The sequence below is a fragment of the Diachasma alloeum genome, unplaced genomic scaffold (genome assembly GCF_001412515.2).
Source record: "Diachasma alloeum isolate Michigan unplaced genomic scaffold, Dall2.0 Dall_scaffold_00277, whole genome shotgun sequence".
NCBI classification, from domain to species: domain Eukaryota; kingdom Metazoa; phylum Arthropoda; class Insecta; order Hymenoptera; family Braconidae; genus Diachasma; species Diachasma alloeum.
Window position 1 is genome coordinate 1033830 of NW_021680416.1, and position 23408 is coordinate 1057237.

Sequence of the window (23408 nt, forward strand, 5' to 3'; positions counted from 1 at the left end):
GTTTATTCAATGTACAATTTATCGACAGTTGGGATCTATGGTACGATGTCTGAATTAGGCACAGTAGCTCCTTATTGAAATCTGTCGGAACACGTTCAACGTGTCTCGTCCCCAAAATTCGTCTCTCCTCTCTACTCACTCTGCCCTCCCATCTCTCCTAGGAAAATGTTGAAACTGGCAATGTTTTATTAATACTTCTCGACCCACGAATGTCGTGAATTTCTACTGGAATTTCCAACGAAATTTGTTTAGCTGAACAATTCTCCTCAACTGTCTATTCTCATCTCCAAAAATACTCAAGCATATCACAATTACGTCTAATCGGTGGGGTTTTCTCGTTTATATGGAATTAAATAATCACCTGAATCCAAACTATCGCCTCCAAATTCGTAGTCACATATACAAGCAATTTGTACAAAACGTAATTCACATGAACATCACAAGAACTCTAACACAAGAATTTTTTTTTCTCTCTATTGTGTTCATTTTCTATAAGAAAAACGTAATTGAAAAATTAAAAAAAAACATACGGGTAAAGAAGGATTGAAAAGAGTTGATTGGATTGAAAAAAATAACTATAAAATTATTGAATGGTTTCATGTTGTTTATTTAATGTACAATTTATCGACAGTTGGGATCTATGGTACGATGTCTGAATTAGGCACAGTAACTCCTTATTGAAATCTGTCGGAACACGTTCAACGTGTCTCGTCCCCAAAATTCGTCTCTCCTCTCTACTCACTCTCCCCTCCCATCTCTCCTAGGAAAATGTTGAAACTGGCAATGTTTTATTAATACTTATCGACCCACGAATCTCGTGAATTTCTACTGGAATTTCCAACGAAATTTGTTTAGCTGAACAATTCCCCTCAACTGTCTATTCTCATCTCCAAAAATACTCAAGCATATCACAATTACGTCTAATCGGTGGGGTTTTCTCGTTTATATGGAATTAAATAATCCCCTGAATCCAAACTATCGCCTCCAAATTCGTAGTCACATATACAAGCAATTTGTACAAAACGTAATTCACATAAACGTCACAAGGGTTCTCACACAGGCAAAATCATACAAATTAATATCCATCTAAAGTAATTGGCATAAGTTCTTGGCTCTAAAAAAATTCATGGAATTTTGGTCATTCCTATTCCTGCAATCTCTCAACTTCTACCCGAAAATAGATCGTGACAGTGGGAGCAGTGATTCATCAATGGAATATGATTCAAAGTCAGTGGCACTTTGGCCCATTGGAATTGACACTTCTCCTTGAACGGAGAATACACCTCACTATCAGCTGGGGGGAATAGCTTTTGCTGTCTGGCCGAATCCTAAATTTGGACGTGTGCCAAACCACGACATTTTCCATTCCAGTGTCTCCTGGAGCAGTCTTTCTTCCTCTGGTGAAAAGTGTAAGAGTGTGGCTACAGCTCTGGTCAAATGGAGAGCCTGAAAAAAAATAGAATGATTGTTGGAGAGGATAGAAATCCATGAACAGAACAGAAGGGAGAATTTTTATAGCAGAGAGTTAAAAAGAATTATTACGTTCTGAAGAACAAAATGATGTTTTCTGCGCGTGGAAAAATTTTATAAGAAAATCCAGCGATTTCGATCGAAAATTCTAATTAGTTTTCGGATAATTGGACGAACAATTTTGTTTAGAAAAAATTGTTGGAATCTCATTTTTCTATACAACGTTTTCTATTCAGAAATTTCCTATAGGATTTCTTCGATTCGAATTTTCCAAGTTTTTCCACTCTATTTTACTTTGCTTGTATTAAGAAAAATATTTAAAAAACTTGGAAAAGTTAAATTGAGAAATTTTCATAGAAAATATTTCAAAATCGATATTGCAAGAGTATAGCAAAATCTAATTCTATTTTTTTCTGCAAAATTTTTTCATACGAGTGTTCTTTATTTTTTTGATAGAATGATTATAAATCTCTAGGAGTATTGAGTAATGCTTCTTCAAAATTTGCTAATAGATCGTTGGATCGTTGGGTGGAGTAAAATTGTATAGGGAATAGAGATAGATAAACAGAAAAGAATGAGAAAATTTTATTGAAAAAATTAAAAAAAAAAACACATCATCACGTCCTGAAAAACAAGAAAATCGGAAAGTTCTTCAATTTTTTCGATGGAATGATTTTGATTTCTGAGAGGATTGAGTAATTTTTCTACAAGATTTGTTCATTGCTTGTTTCATAGAGCAATTTTGTAGAAAGAACGGGGATAAATGAACACAATGAACAGATAAATGAACAGAACGGAAAGAATGGGGATAAATGAAAATTATCACATGTTCTTCGATAGAATTGCTTGGATCTTGAAGTGTGTCGACTAGGTTGAGTTTAAAATTTATCAAGCAATTGTCAAATGAGGGAAAATTGCAATAAAAATATTGTTACCTCGTATTCCCTACTCGTCAAAAACTTAATCAGCACATGCTTGAGATATTTGAAGTTGACATCCTCCTCTTGGCCGCTGGAATTTTTGGCAGTGACAGTTTTGGATGAACTGGGATTGAGTATTGCTGGAGGTGGCTCAGCATCACTGTCCAATGATGATGAAGGTACTCGTAATTCTCGTTGAAGGGTCTTCTTCATGTCTGCTAGCCTCTGCTGAAGCACTTTGATTGTCTACAACACAAATTTATTATTTACTTCGACTGCAAAGGTTCTAATTATGTGAAATAATTCATTCAAAAAGATTTATTTGATCTCAATTCACATTCAGACCTGCAAAGTACAGAATAAAATCATTGTAAAATTCCCGGAAAATTGTGGTCAAATATGGGGTTCAAAAAAAGGCCCATATATGTTACATATTTTTTCGATACATAATCGAAATCGTTTTGGGGCGTTTTGACCAGATTCACGAAATTTCGAGAAGAAAAAATTGAGAAAAAAAAACAGACCGAGGACAAAACCCAACTTGTGTGACAACTCAAAATACTTGTTTTGATGATAAGAATTACTGAAAAAAAATGAAAAAAATAAAAGGTGACATAATTTTGAAAAGTCAGGTTTTTCAATTTTTTCTGTTGAAAATTCGGTATTATGACCCCCTAGGGATTGAAAAAAAATTCCGATTCCAAAGCTTCCGTTCGGAAGCAAAAATCCGAAAAAGTTCGGGGACGGCAAGATTTTCGGCAAAACGTGGATATCCTTAAACTCACCTTTGTCTTATCGCTCAACTGTTCCTCCATATCCGACAAATTACTCTTCAACGTTCTCTCCATCTCCTCGTTCTTCTTTCGGTCGTCCTCCGCCTGCTCGAACACAACTAATCTCTCCCTGGCCTCCTCGAAACTCCTCGAGGACTCGTCCATGTCGTGCCTCATCTTCTTCATCGTCCTCTCGAGACTCTCGATCTTACTCTGCAGCTCCACGTTCTCAGTCTCCTGAATCCTCTTCTCCTGCATCGCGAGCTCGAAGTCCTGCGACACCTGAGCATTCCTGAGGAGCGCCAGGTCCTTCTCGTCGCGTTCCTTCTCGAGGGAAAGCCTCAGGGTCGCGAACGATGTTCTCTCAGTCTCAAGGTTCTCTCGCAATCGTGCTAATTGCATGTGTAAGGAGGAATTGTTGGACTTCTCAGCCTCGCAGGCCAATTTCAACTGCTCCAGTTCTATTTGCACTTCCGACAATTGTCTCGTCTTCTCTTCCAAGTCGGACCTGAGTTTCGCGAACTCTTCGTTTGATGATCCCTGAGAAAATTTTAAATGGAGCGTTAACTGAGTTGATGGCTCCATTCGTTCGAATTCATAACGAAATCGACAGTTAATTTTCATTTTTAGGTGACATTTTTGTTGATTAAACGTCAAAAATTCTTGATCAATTGAGAAAATTACACGGAAAAACATTGAATGATAATTTTTTATGGCATGTTTTCTTTAGTTGGAATTCTTTCTAACTTTTGTAGTTAAACTTCTAATTTTTTGGATTCCAGGTCTAAATATCCGGTAAAAACGTCCAAAAAAAATTTCCAATGCAAAAATGTCGAAAACAAAAATATCCAAATCCATAAAATATCCAAATCTGCCAGCAATATTTTGAATCATAACGTTTTCAGCCCTTCCTTGCTCAAATTTACCTAATTCGGTGTGAGCATCACGAATCTGCTGATTAAACCTGTTATGCCAGCCCTCTATATTATTATTTGTACGTGGTTCATCAGCAATAACAGGATCATATTGATTCCACATCTCAATGGGAATGCTATTTGATATTCTAAAATTGGATATTATTACTATTGGATATTTTTAACCGGAGATTTTTTACCGGATATTTTCGACCGGATATTTAAACCGCATACCATTTTTTGAAGACTTTTCGAGCAAAATTAATGAGGTAAATAGAAAATTCCAAATTTTAAGGATAACGATATTTTTCATGAATAATTCAGGAACAATTTCGTATCATCATGTTCTCGGAATCGTAACGAAAGAATATTCAGATTTCTATCAGGCACTGATTTTTTATCGTAAAATGTTTTCGAGAGCTTAAAAAGTGTTGATTATTCATTTATGAGAAAGGAATGCAAAAATAGTATATTTCGGGACGAGTGCGAAAGTGTTGTTGGGACTCGCCTTCGGCTCGTGCTATAAACCTCCCACGAGCCAAAAAACACTGTTCCCATGAGTATCGAACGATATTTTTCTTCACAATGCGTGGAAAAAGAGCGCTTTAGGCGAAGCGTGCCTAAAAAGTTATTTTTCCATACAGCGTGATGAAATAGGATATGCCAATCACACGAGTTAAAACACCCCGTCGCACGGGTATCCGAACTATATTTTTCATTACGCTGTGCCGAAAAGTTCACTTTTCGTCACATTGTGATGAAATAGTATATTTCGTAACGAGTGCAAAAAAGTGTTTTTTTGGCCAGTGGGAGGGTTATATCACGAGCCAAAGGCAAGTAATATAATCCCACGAGCTAAAAAACATTTTTTCACGAGTTACGAACAATATTTTTCATCACAAAGTGGCGGAAATTGGACTTTTAGGCACGCGGAGTGTGCCGAAAAGTTCACTTTTCGTCACAGCGTGATGAAAAATATAGTTCGACACATGTGCGACGGGGATTTTTCACAAATGTGAAGCTGTAGGCCCATGGTAAAGCCGAGGGCTGCCAATCACACGAGCTGAAATATACTATTTTGACCCTTACAGCCTCAAAAATTCCCTAAATCGAAATTTCCGCTGGCGAATATTCCGCTAATTTCAGCTTCATTCGTCCTTTCTAATTTTCCAGCGTGATTCCAGTAAATATAGTCGCCATTAGGTGGAATCCATACTAAACATCATAATATTATCCATCGTAGTTATAATTAAATCAGTCGGAAATAGAAATGTGGGTCACTTAATCATGAATATAATCATTTGTGTCGTTTTATTGTGTGTTAAAAATAAAAGCTCAGTGATGGGTAAGGAAAAAGGACAGAATAATTGGGTTTCAAAAATAAAGATAAAGCAAAAATAATGAATCTTACGTTTTCATAAATTTTATTTCGATGAATAAAATTTACATAACAATGTGGTACATAAAAATTCTGCTGCCAGATTTCCATAATTCTCTGGTAATGGAAAATATTTTTGGTAGGGATCAACGAAAATATAATTTCACGTGTGTTTTGTTGTCATGTATTCTGTTTTTTCTTTTATCTGCGAATGGCGGAATGTTGCAACGTGAGAGGTAACATCTTCGCATGCGGAATGATCGGAATCAGAAGTGCAAATTGAATAAAAAAATTATGCAAAGTAGGAAATAAATTGTGCGACTAAGCGAGGCGAATCATGCGCTACTGTGCGGCCTTGAATAACGTTTTTTGCCTCTCAGAGAATTAAAAAACTGTCGTTCTGTTAGACTGATCTCGAGGCATATTGAATTATTTTGTCTGATGATGTGAATCAGTAGTGGAGTGGGAAAATGAAACGTCAGATGAGTTCCTTCTGAATATCTTGAAACTCGAGGGAGATGACAAAATTAGGTCTACATGAAAATTGGTTTTAAGATACACAGGATGACGTCAGCACCTTGTTTACAAATTGTGAGAAAATATACTCGAAAATCAGTAATTCAATGGCATCAAAATTATAACATTACGATAATAAATTTTTGAATCGTGAGCGTTAGAATTTTTCAGCGATTTACACAATAACATCATGGCAGTTTCCCGCCATGCCGTCAAGATTGAAAATGGTGATGGTACGACAATTATGGCGATGTTTACTCTGCGATGATTGTAGCGACATTGTAGGCGATAGTTGGAGCACCATTATGTGCGATAGTTTGAGCAATGTTCATTGCGACCATGAACCGATAATTTTATCAACATGAAGAGTGATAATAATTATCATATCAATTCCCATTGACAACTGCGTCATCGTTTCCAATCATGGCGGAAGTCAATCGCAATGTAATTGGCTGAAGTATTGAAAAATCCTAATGTTCACGATTTGAAAGTCTATTATCGGAATTTAATAATTTTTGTACCATTGAATTGCCGATTTTCTATTCTACATCTCCCTGAAATTTGTAAACACGTATAAAAAAATCGTATAGAAATTTTCTATACGGATTTCCGTATATGATATTCGGATATTTCTATGCGAATATTTTTTATACGAATTATTTCTATACATAAATTTTTGTTTTCATACGAAAGATGTCTAAGGGTTCCAGAGAAAAACGCAGAGAAATTTCGCAACTCTGTAGGAAATATTTCTATACATGTGACAGTGGGTTGTATAGGATCAAATATACAGAAATCTATAGAAATTGTATAGAAATAATTTGTAAAAAAATATCAGTATAGAAATATCCAAGTATAAATATTCAATATAGAAAATTTCTATACGATTTTTTCATACGTGAAGGTGCTGACGTCACCTTGTATGTACGCACGAAAAATCTCATTGCTAAACCCAGCGAATTAAATTCCTATTGTCTGTTAGTTTTTGTGGATTCTATTAAAGAATTTTGCCACTTTGCTACGTGTTTCTTCATATGGAAACCATTTTGTAGAAAAAATCAGTAAAATGTCACCTTCCTATACAATAAAATTGTCTTTCGTGTTTAGTATTGAACGATTTTCTGCGATAAGTCCTCGACATAAATTTTCCAAGTCGTTATCACTCTAATTTGTTCGTTTGTTGAGGAATTTCTGTAAAAAATATCTCAATAACATAAATTGTATGAAAAAATCTAATTCTATTGATCTTTTCTAGAACATTTTCTACAGAAAAGAGAAGAACATTTCTATTGAAAAAAGTGCAGATAAGCTGCGGAATTTCTCAATAGAATCGACCAAAAACTAAGCCAGTTTATTGGAAATCCAATAGAATTTTCTAGCCAATTCGCTAGGTTTTTCTATTAAATTTTTTATTACATTCTCTACCTTTGCTACTACAATGAAATTATAAGTCAAATGACAATTGCATGTGAATATCAGCTGCTAAAATTCTTTGGAAATAATTGACAAATCCATTTTCTCTCACATGTCGATCACGTTAACGACAATTTTTTCATGCAAATCTATGTATTTTCAATAATTCTAATTCTAATTCGAGGCATGCATCGCAGGCACAAGTGGTTTTAGGAAAAATATTAATGAAATGCAAATACAAAAATATCAATAGAATATCATTCTCTGAAGTAATTGATTTTTTTCCCCAAAACCACTCATTAGCGAAATGTGAAGATATATCTGCATATTTCGGTAATGCTGCCACGTCTTCATAATTATAATTACGAAGACTTCGCATATCTACTTAAACTGTTTTGCAAATCGACTGTAAATTAAATTTTTGAAGGCACTTTTGTGGAATTCGATAATGAACTTCTTTCATTCAAAACAATATAAAACAAGGACTGGAATTCTTGATAAATGCAGAGACGAGAATTGTCTTCTCAAACTACGGTTGAAGATACATCAGGAAAACAGGTCAAAAATGAATACTTTAACTCTCTCTAGCTGCTTATAAAAGGGGAGGGAACTGAATTATTTACATCCTTTAAAAGGATTTAATTCCCTAAAGGGGAAGCAATAAGAAATTCCTTTTTCGAAATTTAGACTCTAAACAATTGATTTTATGTCTTTTTCTTAGAATGGAGAAACAGATTTTTTAATTCTATAAAAATGCATGTTAGAAATCGCAATTTCTAGAATCGGAAATTTTTTTCTTGACGGATTTAGGCCCGTGATGTAGGGTGAACAGGCCATTTGCTGGACGGTTAAGGGCAATTCGAGTTTCGTGGTAGAATCTAAAGAAAAGCATCACGTAAATGGGGATATGATAGCTTCCATACGTTCACGAATGTTTTAATTAGCAGAAAAAAATTATTTGAAGTGAAAATAACAAAACAAAGTAAATTAAGAAATAATTGAATGCAGCCAAAATCCCTAATTTCTGGACGACTGAGCCACATCTTATTTTATTTATTAAATATCGATCAATAGAAAAAATAATTGATCACATGATTAATTAAATAATTGATCACATGATTAGACACGAGTAATATCATTGAAAGGTGAAATAATCAGTACGATTTTCATTTTATTTATGGAGTATTCAATGCAAGTTGAAATCGTCCAGAAACAAACCCCCGTCCAGAAATTGACCTGTTTACCTTAAACAGAGAACAAAAGTTTCTGGTTCCAACCATCACAATACGGAAATCCAGAACCATCGTGCTGGAATCAAAAGTAATTGCATGAAATAGATAGCTCAAAAAAAATAATTATGGAGAGATTTTGCCTCGATATTTTATAATCATTGATTGAAAACTAGAATTTTTCTAATTTTCAATTAATCAATCGAATTTTTTTTAAGGTGAGGTCACCTCGGCCTTATAATTGAAGGGTAACAAAAACATCAAAATATAATTTTCTTCTTAAGGCCGAGATCGCAAATAAATCCAAAAAAATTCCCAATGAGGCAGCATATTCCGATATTTCTCCCACAAGTTTTTCAATTTCTTTTTTTCATCTTATCTTTTCATACAAAACCCCTTGAGTTCCACAGGTACTAGATTTCCATAAAAATGATTGAGAACTATAACTTTTTCTCTTATTCTCCGAGAAACCACTGGATTCCACTGGAATCCCTGACTGTTTTTTCTCCGTGTCAACATAAAAATCAGTTCCACTCCACCGATTTAAAGTAAAAAATAACGTGTCCTTGCTAGCCCCTCATGCAAATCCACCAGACTACCTAAACGATTAGAAATCCCGGTAACTCACAATTTGTCGTTTAAACTCTTCGACCTCATCATCAACGCTGGCACGGAGCTCTTTAAGTTCCGTAGCCATCTCGTCGATGTCTTCCGCCATGCGCAAAAGCTTAGCATCTTTCGTTGCCATTACAACATTGTTCACCTCAATTTCCGCCTCCAACTGTTTAACCCTCTGTTTGAGTTTCTCCTTTTCCTCCTCAACCCTCCGTCTCTCGAGACCCTCTTCACCGGCTTGTCTGCTCAGCCTGCCGACCTGCGTCTCCAGCGAGGATATCTTCCCCGACCAACTGGTCTTAATGTCCGACAAATGGAGATGCGCCTCTTCTAGCTTTCTCTCCAAGAGTGTTCTCTCTCTCATCAGATCTGCTATTCTCTCATCAACACTTGATTCACTGTTCGACTCGAGGGCCACTCTCTGCTCAAGGACAAACACCTTGACCATCAGGTGACGCACTTCCTCTTTCGTTTGGGCCAATTCCCCGGATAATTGCGCCTTTTCACGCTGAGTCGTGTGACGAAGGCTTTCCATCTCATCCTGAAATTTTGATTTTTTGTTGCTTTCTTTAGTCGGTTGGGGTTTCGCTAGGAGTTTGCGTTCTTCTGCGAAAAGCATTATTCGCACATTTTGTCCGATTGTTCTGTGATGTGGATGGATGATGAGGAATTTCGTATTTCAATTGAATGAGGAGATGACTCTTCTGATATTTCATGTACATTTCGCGCGCGAAAAAATTTAATAGAAAGATCTAGCGAATTTGTTAGACTATTCTATTGGATTTCTATCGAACTTTCTTAGTTTTTCGCCGATTCTATTGCAATGTTCAACAGAAAATATTGATATTAAGCCTCGATCACTTGCGCTCGGCCGCAGCTTTCATCCGTCGCACGGTTAGCGCGGCGTCGTTGCGTTAAACCGAGCGCGCTGTTGCCACCTTGGCGCTCACCGCTATGCGCGCATTTCAAGGGTGGCAGTGGATGTAGCAACACTGCGACTCGTGGGGCCGCGCCGCCCGATGCGAGTGAGCTCGTTTCTGTCCGTTCGACGTTTCTTTTCTTTTTTTAGCTAAACAAATTTTCAGAGAATAAAACGGACGTCAACGCTTAATAAAAAGATTGATCTAGGAACTCTAATTTTTTCAAAATTTTGAAGCGTCGGAAACCACGGTAAAATATAAAAGATCCAAAACGGGTGGCGCCGCGCTTATTGAGCGAGTGATCGAGGGTTAAATAATTTTCAATAGAAAATATTCGATAGAAAAAGCCAATGGAATTTGATTTTTTTACACAATTTTTTCTATTGACATATGTTTTATGCAACTTCCTCGGCTCAAATTTTCCCATTTTTTTGTTTGATTTTCTTGATGAAGGAAAAGAAAAATAGGATGGGAAAAACTTTCGGAAATTTTAGCCGAGGAAATTCTATAGAAAAGACCTTAATTGAATGAGTTGTATAGAAAAATCGAACTATATTAACTTTTTCTATACATTCTTTTTTATTGAAAATTTCAATAGAATCGGCCAAAAACTAACAGAAAGTTCAATGGAAATGTAAGATCTCTCCAGGGGAACATATAATTTTTCGGCAGAACTAATGGGTTTTCTCAGTGAATTTTTGTTTGATTTTGGAAATTCTCGAAAAAAAAAATTCGCTCTCCGATTACCTAAATGATACTGAGACTACTAAATTTAGAGAAAACCGTCGAGAGATCTTCTTACCAAAAAAAATCAACGAAAAATCCTATTGCTATCAACCATTTCAGTCATTTCCTTTCTTCTCCTCGAGTTGTCATTCATGGGATATTTCACTCAATTAAAATATGATAATTCCTCTGAGTGCTCAGCATACCACACAAAAGCAAATAAACCCAGAAAATAAAAAAAATCAATCCATGAAATTCTTAATGGAGGGAGAATAGTCCAAATGAGATGATGCGGTTAATGTGGCTCAAGATAAAAGCCTTATGTGAATATAAAAGATAAGATTGTTAATCTCAACTGTTTGATCCAAACATGCGCATTATCACACAGTCGATTATCAAAACCCAGACACCGGTTCGAAGCGATGATACAGAGAAAAAAAATTTCGATTTCCAGGAATATATCACTGATTTTTAGGGATCTACTATCAATTATTCTTGATATTGGACATTGGCTAGAATAATCTTGATGATTAGTGATTTTTATCACTGAAATTTGGTGACAGATTCCTAAACTTTAGAGACGAGTCCCTTTGAATCAGTGGCATTCACAATTAGTAAATTCGCTTTAGTGGTGAAAAAATTATTAAATTTCAAGTTTCACTGGAAATTTATAGAAACTCCGCATTATTGAGCAGCAAGGAGACGATAATTCTCTAACTGACTTGAATTTTCAATCAAAATATGAATATTCAGTACTAAATCAGGATGGATTTTCAATTAATTAGAAGTAATTAGTAAACTAGGATAAGTGCATTTTTAAAACTTTTTTTTTTGCTAAATCGCTTCCACAAATTATTGGGAAGCGATTTAACAACAAAATAGTATATTTCGTTACGAGTGCGGAAAAGAGTTTTTTTGCTCGTAGGATTATATCACTCGCCGTCGGCTCGTGCTATAAACCTCCCATGAGCCAAAAAACACTTTTCCCACGAGTATCGAATGATGTTTCTCATCACAATGTGTGGAAAAGGGAAAAGTTACTTTTGCGCACAGCGTGATGAAAAAGCATTTTCGAAAAAAATGCACTTATCCTAGTTTACCAATTCACCACAGATCTTTCATGAAATTGTAACATACTTAATTTCTAAGCCCATCTCACTAATTTGTAGGAATTTTAGCAATTTATCTGTGATTTCTACGGCTGAAAATTGGTGATAGATTCCTAAACATTAAAAATGGGTCCCTGTAAATTTGTGAAATTTTGCCGAAAATCAGCGATGTTTCCCTGAAAATTAGTGACGACGTCCCTGGAAACGAGTAATAATGTCACTAAAAATTTATAACAAAATCACTGAACTCCAAAATTAAATTTTACAATCGCGAATCTCTAAAAATTGAGGATAAATTCCAAAAAATTAGGAATGGATCGCTGAACACGGCGACACATCCCTGAAAATCAAAACTTTTTTTCTCTGTGAAGAAAAGAGAGATTTAAGCTGTAAAGCAGCAAAGCTTTTCTCTTGTTTTTGAAAAAAAACGTACCTCCAGCCTTTTCAGCAGTAGCAGCGACAAATCAGCGGAAAAGACCGCCTAATCTGTTCGTCCGGTGTTTCTCGTGGGGGGGAAAAACTGTTTCCGACTCTTCATGTGCGTTTTTTATGCATTAAAAAATTCATTGGAGGGACCGAAATCGTAAATTTTTCCAATGGATTTCCATGGAACACACGGTTTCAGTTGTTGGATCTGTTTTGTGGTTTCAGGAGCGTGAAAATAGTGCGATAGAACTCACAGGAATACGGATACGGCGGGTAGAACACAAAGCACAAAATAAAACGATATTCGAGAGTTGAGTGGAATAGAGAGATTTTCTGGAGATTATTTTCTGAGGATTTTTCCAATTGATGGGTGAACAAGTTTTCGTGGGGGGTGGAACGTAGTAGAGGGAAGTAAATTCAAAGTCAAGTACATGAAGCTACTTGACTTAACACTAGCGAAAGATTCGACAGCAGAAGATTTGTCTTAGGCGAATCTAGGGGTGTACAAATGTTTTTTAAGTAATCTACAAACTCTTTCGCGCTAAACCCTAGTTTGGTCACCTGACGGGGACTTGGACTTGGTCACCTCCGCGGGGTTTGCCGCCGTGTTATTTAGACTCCAGCGTTGCCGAATTCACTCTACATTGCCCGGGCGCGTTTAACGAGTTTCCACCAACGTCGCGCAACGGGCAATTTCATTTAACATGGGAAAAAATTGTTCAACTGTTGGAAATGATTTTTTTTCTTCCAGAATTTGGGATGTAATATTAAAAAACCAATACTCAAATTTTTCAGATACTTTAATTGACGAATTCAAATTCGTTCGGATTTTTCCGGTCAACCAGCCGGTGACAAGACGAAAAAAACCACACGTTGCGGCAATTCCCTCGCATGGTGACCAATCTAGGGTTAAAGAACATTTGCAGATATGATTATTTGACTCTCCTACACTTAAATATCCCCAGCACGGAGAGAAATGTTCAGTAAAAATTACGGAACTCACAATCGGTATCGTAATTTTTCACAGGAGATTCTGGAAAAATTTCTTGACAGTTCCATAAAATTTCTTGGAACCAAATTTCACTCCAGAATTACGGAAAAGATACGTAATTTTTATTGAATATTTCTCTCCGAGTAAATTGAATTTTCCGCTGACGAATATTCTGCTCATTTCAGCTGCATACAATCATAATTTTTTGAGACTCCAGGGCTATGCAACACTGAATAGCAATTGGAGATCGTTTCACATTATCAAAATAAAAAAAACAACCAACATCACGTTCAAAAGATAATCCACCCGGGCCTTAAGTTCATGTAGAAAATATCACTCCCATCTCTCAATTCCACAAAAACTCAACAAAATAAACCAAAAATAAAATAAAAACGCCTGAGTGATAGATCTCCGCAGCCCCGCAATGGGCGAGGAATAAACGAGAAAGCATACAATTTCAATAATCTAGTCGTTTCAGCTGACAACGTATGCTAAGCAGTCGTCGATGTGTGTAGCTCTAATCAAACGTGTCTCTCACAATGTCAGCATTATCAAGGTACAAACACCTCGAATGCTAATCTCTACGTGTCTCCCCATCACTTACAAATATTTAATGTCGTCCTAAATCAACATATCACTACTGATAATATAATGAGCCACATGATGAGCGGATGAGTGGAATCATGAATAAAAGTAGTGAGTAAAATTAAAAAAATAAATTTCAAACATGAAAATTCAAATTTGAAGCCAAGTGATTCTCACGGTGATGAAGATCGTTGCACTTATGAACGCCGCAAGAGTGAACTTTAATTAAGCAGTTAAACTCACCTGTACATTATTCAGTTCATCCTCGTATCTGCGCAGTCGAGACACTTCGGTCTTCAGGGTTTCTATCTCAGTCAGGGCTGACTTTAAGTGATGAGATTTCTCATCAACTTCTTGTTCTTTCGCTAATAACTGGAATTGAAAAAGGAAAGGTGTTATTGAACTCATAGATCGGCATCAATCATTACTTTAGTAGTATTATGAGAAGTTGCACTTTACATTAATTTAGATTTATTTATCGTAATTGAAATTTGAAAAATGATATAGGAGAGGGTGGGGTAAAATGGACACTTTCGACTTTTTTAAAATGATTTATAACTCAGAAACAAATTTATTAATTGAGCTGAGTTTAGGCTCGTCACAAAGGGAGAGTTGTTCTTTGTATGGAAAAAAAAATTATTAAATTTTATCAACATTTCAACCTCTCATTAATGAAGGGTTATTAAATGTTAATTAACATTTTGAAAAAAGTTAAAAGTGTCCATTTTACCCCAGCCTCTCCTAATAATTGGTAATTTAATTTTTTCATTATTGGTTGATAAAATAATTCGGAATGTGAAAATTTAAATTGATGGTTATTTATTATTGGTTTATTGGAAGCCAGGTGAATAAATAAAAGACACTTTTGTTAGAGCAATTAGACTTGGTTTTTATTAGGACGTGTTCTCGCATCGAGAGCAGTCGCAGAACTGAATAAAGAATATCAAAGTCACAAAGACCATAGCCTTTTTATCATGGTTTCTTTCTCACCAGGCTTTATCATATGTTTATATTATTTAGTACACATTTGACTGGAGTTTCGTCGTAAGACCCCACAGGCGGGTCTCTCCAGGAAGAGTGATCTCATAGTATAATAAACCCAAGTTATATCGTTCAGTAATATGATCGAATTGTTTTTGCTCTTTTCAATATTTATAAAATGAAAAAATTGGTGAGTAATATCAATAATTGTTTTATTCCAAATTTAGCTGTAATTCAAAATTTCGATTATGCCGATGTCTGACTAAATTATACGGACCTCTTATCAAATCTCCCGTCTTTAATATAGCATCTAGGGTGAACAGAACAATTGCGGAACCCCCTCCCCCTATTAAGGGGAGACTACTATGAGTTTTAAAAGTCGCGGGTTATTGGAATGAGATTTCTCATACATTGAAGATCGATTATTTGTGTCTAAAAACGAATAATAAGTGTAAAAAAATTGTTTATTGTTCCTTTACCCCACAGACGCTTAAAATGTTAGAAATAGTCCAGGGCCTCCAATTTTTAAACTACAGAGGTTTTTCAATTTTTTTAAAAATCGCAACAAATTTTCAATAATATTGACGAATTTGTTTTTTGAAATTCAACTGCCCCACAGCTAATTCCGTTATTTTTTCAATAAAAAATTGCACCATTCATGTAAAATAGCCTGAAAAATGTTCCTGAAAGAATCGAAAATACATTTTTAATATTTTAAGGATAATTTTTCTGCCTATTTTACATGAATGACGCAAATTGTTATATTAAACTAAACGAAATTACCTGTGTAGGCGTCGAATTAAAAAAAATCGTGATTGTTATTGTACACATTTTTTTTTATTTTGAAAAAAAAAAACCTCTGTAACTCAAAAATTGGAGGCCCTGAACTATTTTTAACACTTTAAGCGTCTACGAGGCAAACGAAGAATAAACAAAAAAAATTGTTGCTCTAAATATTCATTTTTAGACACATATAATCGATCTTCAATGTACAGAAAATCTCACTCGAATAGCCCGTGAGTTTTAAAACTCATAATAGTCTCCCCTTAAATAGTCACCAGGTTCCGTGAATATATTAAATTTTAAGTCATATTCCCAACATTTAGAGTTCACGAAAAAGGGGCCGCACAGTACCCAAATACCAACAAAAAACGAAATTGAACATTCAAATTCCTTAGAATAATTCTAATTCCGCAGAACTATATTCTGCAAGGCCAAAAAATTATATATCCAACTGAAAAAAGCCAATGAATGAACGAATTAGTCCGAAATATTGCTTTAATCGATGAACAAATCGAATGAATAGGCTACAATTAACTAGAAAACTTTTTTCAAGACAAAATGACTCACTAAATGTTTGATTTTGGCCATTTCCTGTGTCTGAAACCCCTCAAGTTGTTCAGCATCCTCTTGAAAGCTATAAAGTTTCTTTTTGTACTCTGAAAAACCGAACAAAACAAACGATTATCGCATCATCCGGCACACCTGTGGCGTTAGCATTACCATTTAAATAGACCATCTGCATGCAAGTGATCGCATAAACTCCCCTCTCACATCAACACACCGATAACAAATCGATGAAATAAAACATGAGCCCCACAACAAGAAAAAGTAATGGCCTAGATATCCCAGTAAGTCCCACAGTCCCGGTTTCTGCCATTCTCAGAGATTTTTTAATGGGCAGAATTTAAAATTTACCGAAGAGGAGAAAACATCTTGGTGCAAGACAAATTATATATTTCTCCAGTTAAAACAAAATGATCGTAATGGCAGAATTATAAACATTTAAGGCCCGGGTGTACCATCTTTCGAATGTTATCTGGATTTTTTTTTATCTTTCGTAATCCAAAATTGTCAATTGAGTGGTACATCATGTAGAAATTCCGAAAAATTATGATAGAATGATTAAAAAAAATAGAAAAAATTCTGAACTTTTCAAAGAGCGTTTTTAATTGAGATTCAGAATGAGTTGAAAAAAGGGGAAATTACAAATATCTGATTCGCCGTGGCAAATTATCTATTAGCTGTCATTTTCCATGGTGGATAACAAAACACTAACTCCTCATGAGAAGTGACAGCTAGGTATCTCAATTTTCAAAACAGTGGTATGTAGTCATCTGCCATTTTTATGTGACTAGAACAGGACGCGCGCTTATTGTTTTCCATGGGTACCAGAATAGTAAAACTTAACCGTTTCTTAACTTTCATTAATTTTTATCTCAATAATAATAATGCAGAAAAAATGAATGGTTTCAACAAAGTTTTTCAGAATGACAATTTAATTGTTGAATAATTTATTCGGAATCGTTATAATCCTCTTCATCTTCTTCTTCGTTTCTCTTTTGCTTTACGTTTTTATTAATTTTTAGGGATGTATTATGTACTGTATACGTATATACTATCCTATATATCCATTTTTTTTACAGAACTATAAATTTTTTTACAGTTAAAAAAATGAAAGTATAAATCATATATGTATAATATATCTGCTATATATTATATAATATAGATACTATACATGTATGCATTTTGTTATAGTACAGAACTGCATTTCATTTTTTCAATTGTTAAATAAATTACAGTACATAAAAAAATATACATAGACATAATATTACATTACTTGATAAGCGGAATAGAGGCTTCAGAAATCGTTACACTGGATTTTTTAAGTGATAAAATTGTGATTAAAAAATTCTCCAAAATATTACAACTTTTTTCAAAGAGCCTTCTTCGTAATAAATGTCTCTGTGCAATGTGGGAAAAGATTTACGAAATCAGTCTTCCCCCTGAATGATATTGGGTGACAGGCCGCCATTTGTCACCGTAAATCAGATACATTTTTCAATGTCTTGTTATTCAACTTATTCTGAATATAAATTAAAAATGGTCTTTGAAAAAATTGAGAATTTCTTCTGCTTTTTTTTGATTATTCATTCATAATTTTTCAAACCTTCTGCATGATGCAGAACTCAATTGACAATTTCAGATGACGACAGATGAAAAAACCATTGAGATAACGTTCGAAAGATAGTACACCCGGGCCTTAAAGCTAAATAACAGTGTTCGCAATCTGTCGAAAAGTGGCGCTTACTGGGACATCTCCCAATTACGCATGTCTCTATTTCTGCCACTCGTATTCAAGAGCAAGCTAATTTATCAGAATCTCTGAAACTATATTTTTATAATAATGGGTGAATAAATGTGCCATCTTTCTTTACTTAATTTCTTTTCATTCTTTACATACTTCCTTACATAAACGGAAATGAATTGCAAAAATCCCGAATTGGAGATTGAAAATTTTTGAAAAGGGATGATCGGCTAGAAAATGGAGAAAATTTGTTTTTCTTCATTTCTGTCGGTAGAAGATATGAATATTTTTGAATTTTATCACATAATTTCAACGAGAAGAAATGAAAAAAATGCGAAAAACGTAGATGGGAAGAAATAAAAAAAGTCATTTTTCAATGTCGTCGAAAATTTTTAAAATTGATTTTCTTTTTCGAATAATGAAAGAATACCCATAAATTCGATTTCTATCGTTGCCTTCTGATAGAATGAATAGAATAAATTACAGAAGTTGAGAATTAGAGACTACAAATTTGATCGAATTATTATTATCATGAATGAATGAATGAATTCACTTGCGCAAACACTAATTCCAAATTATAAAAGGAGTATAAACTATCTACTTTTTACGTTGATTTACGAATTATGAAAAAAATATAAAGAAAAAGGAAGAAAGCTTCTAGTGACATTAAATGGAACATTGACGATACCTTCTGCGTCCCTGAGTGCGAGTTCCAGGGACTTCCTGGCAGTCTCAGCTTTCTGTCTCTCCTCTTCCACTTTCAATTTCTCCTTCTCCTGTTTCTCCAGGATCTTCTTCCACTCTTTCTCCTTCTCGAGCAGCTTGACCCTCCACTCGTCATCCTTCTTATCAATTTTCTTCTGCAACTCCGCCTCTTTTTTCATCAGGCGTCTCCTCCACTCCTCCTCGCGACTCTCGAATTTTTTAATATCTTTGGGTGTCAACGGTGTGCCATCGCTTAATTTGAAATCCAAACTGTTTTCTCTTTTGTGGTGGAGGATTGGGGATGGGGATATGGCACTGCCGTCACGAGACTCGTCCAGGGATATTTGCGAGCCACTTATACTGCTGGAGGAACCAGTCTGCAATGAAAATATTTGGGAAAATTGTTACTTAAATAATTTAAGAACATACGGTCGAGAAAGTCGATTACAACTAAATTTATCCATTCCCATAATTCCGCCTAATTAAATATCCAAATAATTTTCCATTGTTCTCTCACATATTTGATCATTGTTGACCTTATCATTAACTCAATTAACGACCCCAAAGACATCACGTATGAAAAAATCGTATAGAAATTTTCTATACGGATTGGGTATAGAATTTCTGTAGGATTTTCGTATATGATATTCGGATATTTCTATACGGATATTCTTTATACAAATTATTTCTATACGATTTCTATAGGTTTGACCTTATACGACCCACTGCCACATGTATAAAAATATTTCGTATGGAATTGTGACATTTCTCTACGTTTTTCTATGGAGCGTTTAAACATCTTTCCTACGAAAACAAAAATTTATGTAAAAATTAATATATAGAAATAATTCGTACAGAAAATATTAGTATAGAAATATCCGAATATCATATACGGAAATTCTATAGAATTTCTATAGGGGAGAGTGGGGTAAAATGGACACTTTAGACTTTTGTTTTAATTACTCATAACTCAGAAACACATTTATCAATTCAGCTCAGTTTAGGCTCATCACAAAGGGAAAGAATTGTTCTTTGCAATGAAGGAAAAATTATAAAATTCAATAATTTTATCAACATTTCAACCCGTCATTAACATTTTTTAAAAAGTCAAAAGTGTCCATTTTACCCCAACCTCCCCTACGCAATCCGTATAGAAAATTTCTACACGATTTTTTCATGCGTGATGCACCGTAATGACACACGGAATAAAAGACAATCAGCAAAGTACCTGTGAGATTTGTCTGGAATTGATACCCCTGACCGATCCAGCACTCCTGACCACAGCCGACACATCACTTCCGATTTCCTCGCGTATTTTATTCTTCAATCCCGCGAACATTTTCATACACTGATCAACACCCTCGGGAGTGACAGAACCCACCTGTCAACGTCACCGAGCGATATGAGTCACTCAACTCAACACAAGTGGATCACTGGCTCCAGCACTGAATGGGGAACGGGCATTTTTGCGCAACGAGGTCACGAGTTTGTTTAGGAGTGAACAATGAGTTGTTTATTTTGTGTTTGCGGGGCAAGGAGAGGAGATACTACCGGAATGAGGGCCTACACGACACGACACTGCCATACTGGCGAGGTTGTGACGTAATTTTTTAGTTGTGCTGCGGGTGGTGACATCTGGGGGTAATTGGATGTAGCTGGGGGTATTGTTGGTGAGATTATTGCTTTTTTATTGATTTTTAGGGGGTTTTTATATTTTTTAAGGGCTTGTCATGCACGAAAAAAAAATGTAGAGGAGAATATAGTGAATTTTATAGAGAAAACAATTGATAAAAAATCAATACATCAGACACTATTTTATGGAGAAAATCATTTGAATTTTATCCTTCTCTACAACTTTTTCTTCTGAGACATGAGTTTTTAAAAGGGTTTTCCACTCTATTTTTCGTCTCTTTTCATTCAAAAAGTCGAGTAGGAAATTATCGCGGAGGAATTTTTGCAGAAAATATATCAATCGAATTCTTTAATGGATTTTTTCTCTACATTTTTCATTGAACATTTCTGTTGAAAAATTTTAAAAAGTGTCCAATAGAATTTTCATAAGTGCATTCCAGGTTTTTTTGTTAATTTTTTTCGTATTTAGGGGGTTTTTATATTTTTTAATGGCTTGTCATGCACGAAAAAAAAATGTAGAGGAGAATATAGTGAATTTTATAGAAAAAACAATTGATGAAAAATCAATACATCAGACACTATTTTATGGAGAAAATCATTTGAATTTTATCCTTCTTTACAACTTTTTTTTTCTGAGACATGAGTTTTTAAAAGGTTTTTCCACTCTATTTTTCGTCTCTTCTCATTCAGAAAGTCGAGTAGGAAATGATCGCGGAGGAATTTTTGCAGAAAATATATCAATCGAATTCTATAATGGATTTTTTCTCTACATTTTTCATTGAACATTTCTGTTGAAAAAATTGAGAAAGTGTCGAATAGAATTTTCATAAGCGCATTCCAGGTTTTTCTGTTAATTTTTTTCGTATGTGATGAATTAGAAAAATTCCAATTTTTATAATGCAGGAGAAGAATTTATATTGTTTTTTTTATTTTGATTCATTTTTTTAGATTTTTTTGTGGACTTGATATTTTTTATTTAATTAGACGAATTCTATCTTTTACAATTGAGGACATGAAATTATTGAGAGCATCAGGGGCAATACGATTTGAATAATTTCGGAGTTTAGTTAGAATTATCTCAATAATGGGTGATTTCAGGAGAAATCATTAGAGAACATTTCGGTGGATTTTCATCAGCTTTAAAAATCTTTCTTCTTTCGTCTTTTTTCGTTAGATCAATTGTTCTCGAGATAAATGCACGATTCAGAGGTCCAGTACTGAGGATTTTTTTCTTTCTTCAGTTATGAACTTATTATGAAAGTACTTTGCGGATTTTTCAGATTTGTTTTGATATTTTTTCAAGAGCTTCTGAATTGAGAATATTCTAATTATTTAAATTAATGAAGAGGAATTATTTCGAATTTCCGTGAGGACGTGGAATAATTTGGAGCAATACGATTTGAATAATTGCGGAATTTGATTGAAATGTCATTTGAAAAAAAGAATTCTATGGATTTTTTCTCTAGAATATTTTTCATTGAACATTTGAATTAAACAAAAAACGCACAGATAAACTGCGCAATTTTTAAATAGAATCAGCCAAAAACTAATGGAAAGTTTAATAGAGATACGATAGAATTTTCAAGCGAATTCTGTTTTTCTATGAATTTTTTTTCATACGTAATGAATTTAGAAAATCCTAATTTTATGATGAATGAAAAGTAATTATTTTTTATTTTCAAGCCTTTGATTCTTTCTTTTCCTCATTTTTCAATCATTATTGTGAATTGGATATTTTTTAATAACCCATGGATTATAAAAATTCTATTCATTATAATCAATGAAGCAAAATTATTCAGAATTTTTTAAATGAGGAAACGAAATCATTAAGAGCAATACGATTTGAATAATTGTACAGTTTACTTAGAATTATTTAAATAATGAGTGAGTTTAGGAGAAATCGCTATAAGACATTTTCGATTGAAAATTTCATCAGCTTCAAAAATTATCTTTTGGTGTTTTTTCGTTAGATCAATTATTCTCGCGATAAAAACTCAATTAAGAGATTTGAAGCGCAAAATGTTAAAATGAATGAAACATTATCAAATTGACTCACAATTTCGCTAAACCTCAGCTCTCGTCACGAAATTAGCAAGCCCCAGCACCACGAGAATGCACATAATCACGTAGACAGAATCATACACCAAAATATTCGTCAAACTGATGAAAATTAGCCCGACGAGGAGTTTCGCCAGAGTCCGAAAAAATTTCCACATTTTCCTTCACCAAACAATTTTATCTCCAACCCAAAAACCAGTCAAATGAATCCTGATCACTTGGTTAGATAATTCCCCCCAAAACAACGAATAAAAAGCGAATGAAATACTCGAATTGATGATTGCGAGGATTTCGATGACTGATCCGAGCAGAAATTGTTCAAAATCGCGGTTTAAATCCGCTTTTTGTATTTTCTTGTATCGAGGGTATTGATGATATCAACTGAGAGTTGCAGAAATCTCCGCAGAATTTTGGACACTGCGTTTTGATTTTAGAACGAGTCTGAAACGTTTTCCGATGATTTCATTGATCTAAAAAATTTAATTCGATTATTTCTACATTTTCCTGCACTAAACAATTTTATCCTAAACCAAAAACCAATCAATTCAATCTTTTTCATTTTGGTAGATGATTTTCTGTGAGACAACGAATAAAAATGGAATAAAATAATCAAATTCAGAGTAGAAATTATTTAAAATCGCAGTTCGAAACAGATTTTTATTTTCAATTGTACTGAAGGATTTAATGCAGATTTAATACAATTTAATAAAGATAATATTTTTTGTGATTATGAGAATAGGGAGTAGATTTCAAAAAAAGTGTTGTGTGTATGCTAATTACTTCGTTGTGGTTAGTTTAATTGTAATTTGATATCAATTTATTGAATTTGTCGATTTACTGATTTACATGTTCTCATTTATTGATGCAATTCACTGTATTGTTGTTCATATTTTTTGGATTTTTCATTAAATGAATTATCATGCCAAAAGTAATTCATTGATTTCGAAGACTGTATTGAT

At 34.4% G+C, this 23408-nt stretch overlaps 1 protein-coding gene and 1 pseudogene across 1 annotated transcript; both read right to left on the reverse strand.

The window, feature by feature from the left end:
- Nucleotides 1–603: 603 nt before the first annotated feature.
- LOC107038131 (golgin subfamily A member 1) lies at nt 604–20114 on the reverse strand. The gene is made up of 8 exons (XM_015257040.2): nt 19988–20114; nt 18743–19136; nt 16317–16405; nt 14229–14357; nt 9242–9769; nt 3176–3703; nt 2406–2636; nt 604–1446 (listed from the first exon to the last, which is right to left on the reverse strand). The coding sequence occupies exons 1-8, from the start codon at nt 20102–20104 to the stop codon at nt 1291–1293; spliced, it is 2172 nt and encodes a 723-aa protein (XP_015112526.1). The 5' UTR covers nt 20105–20114; the 3' UTR covers nt 604–1290.
- Nucleotides 20115–20178: 64 nt separating this feature from the next.
- Nucleotides 20179–23337, reverse strand: LOC107038027 (annotated as a pseudogene).
- Between the last annotated feature and the right edge of the window lie 71 nt (nt 23338–23408).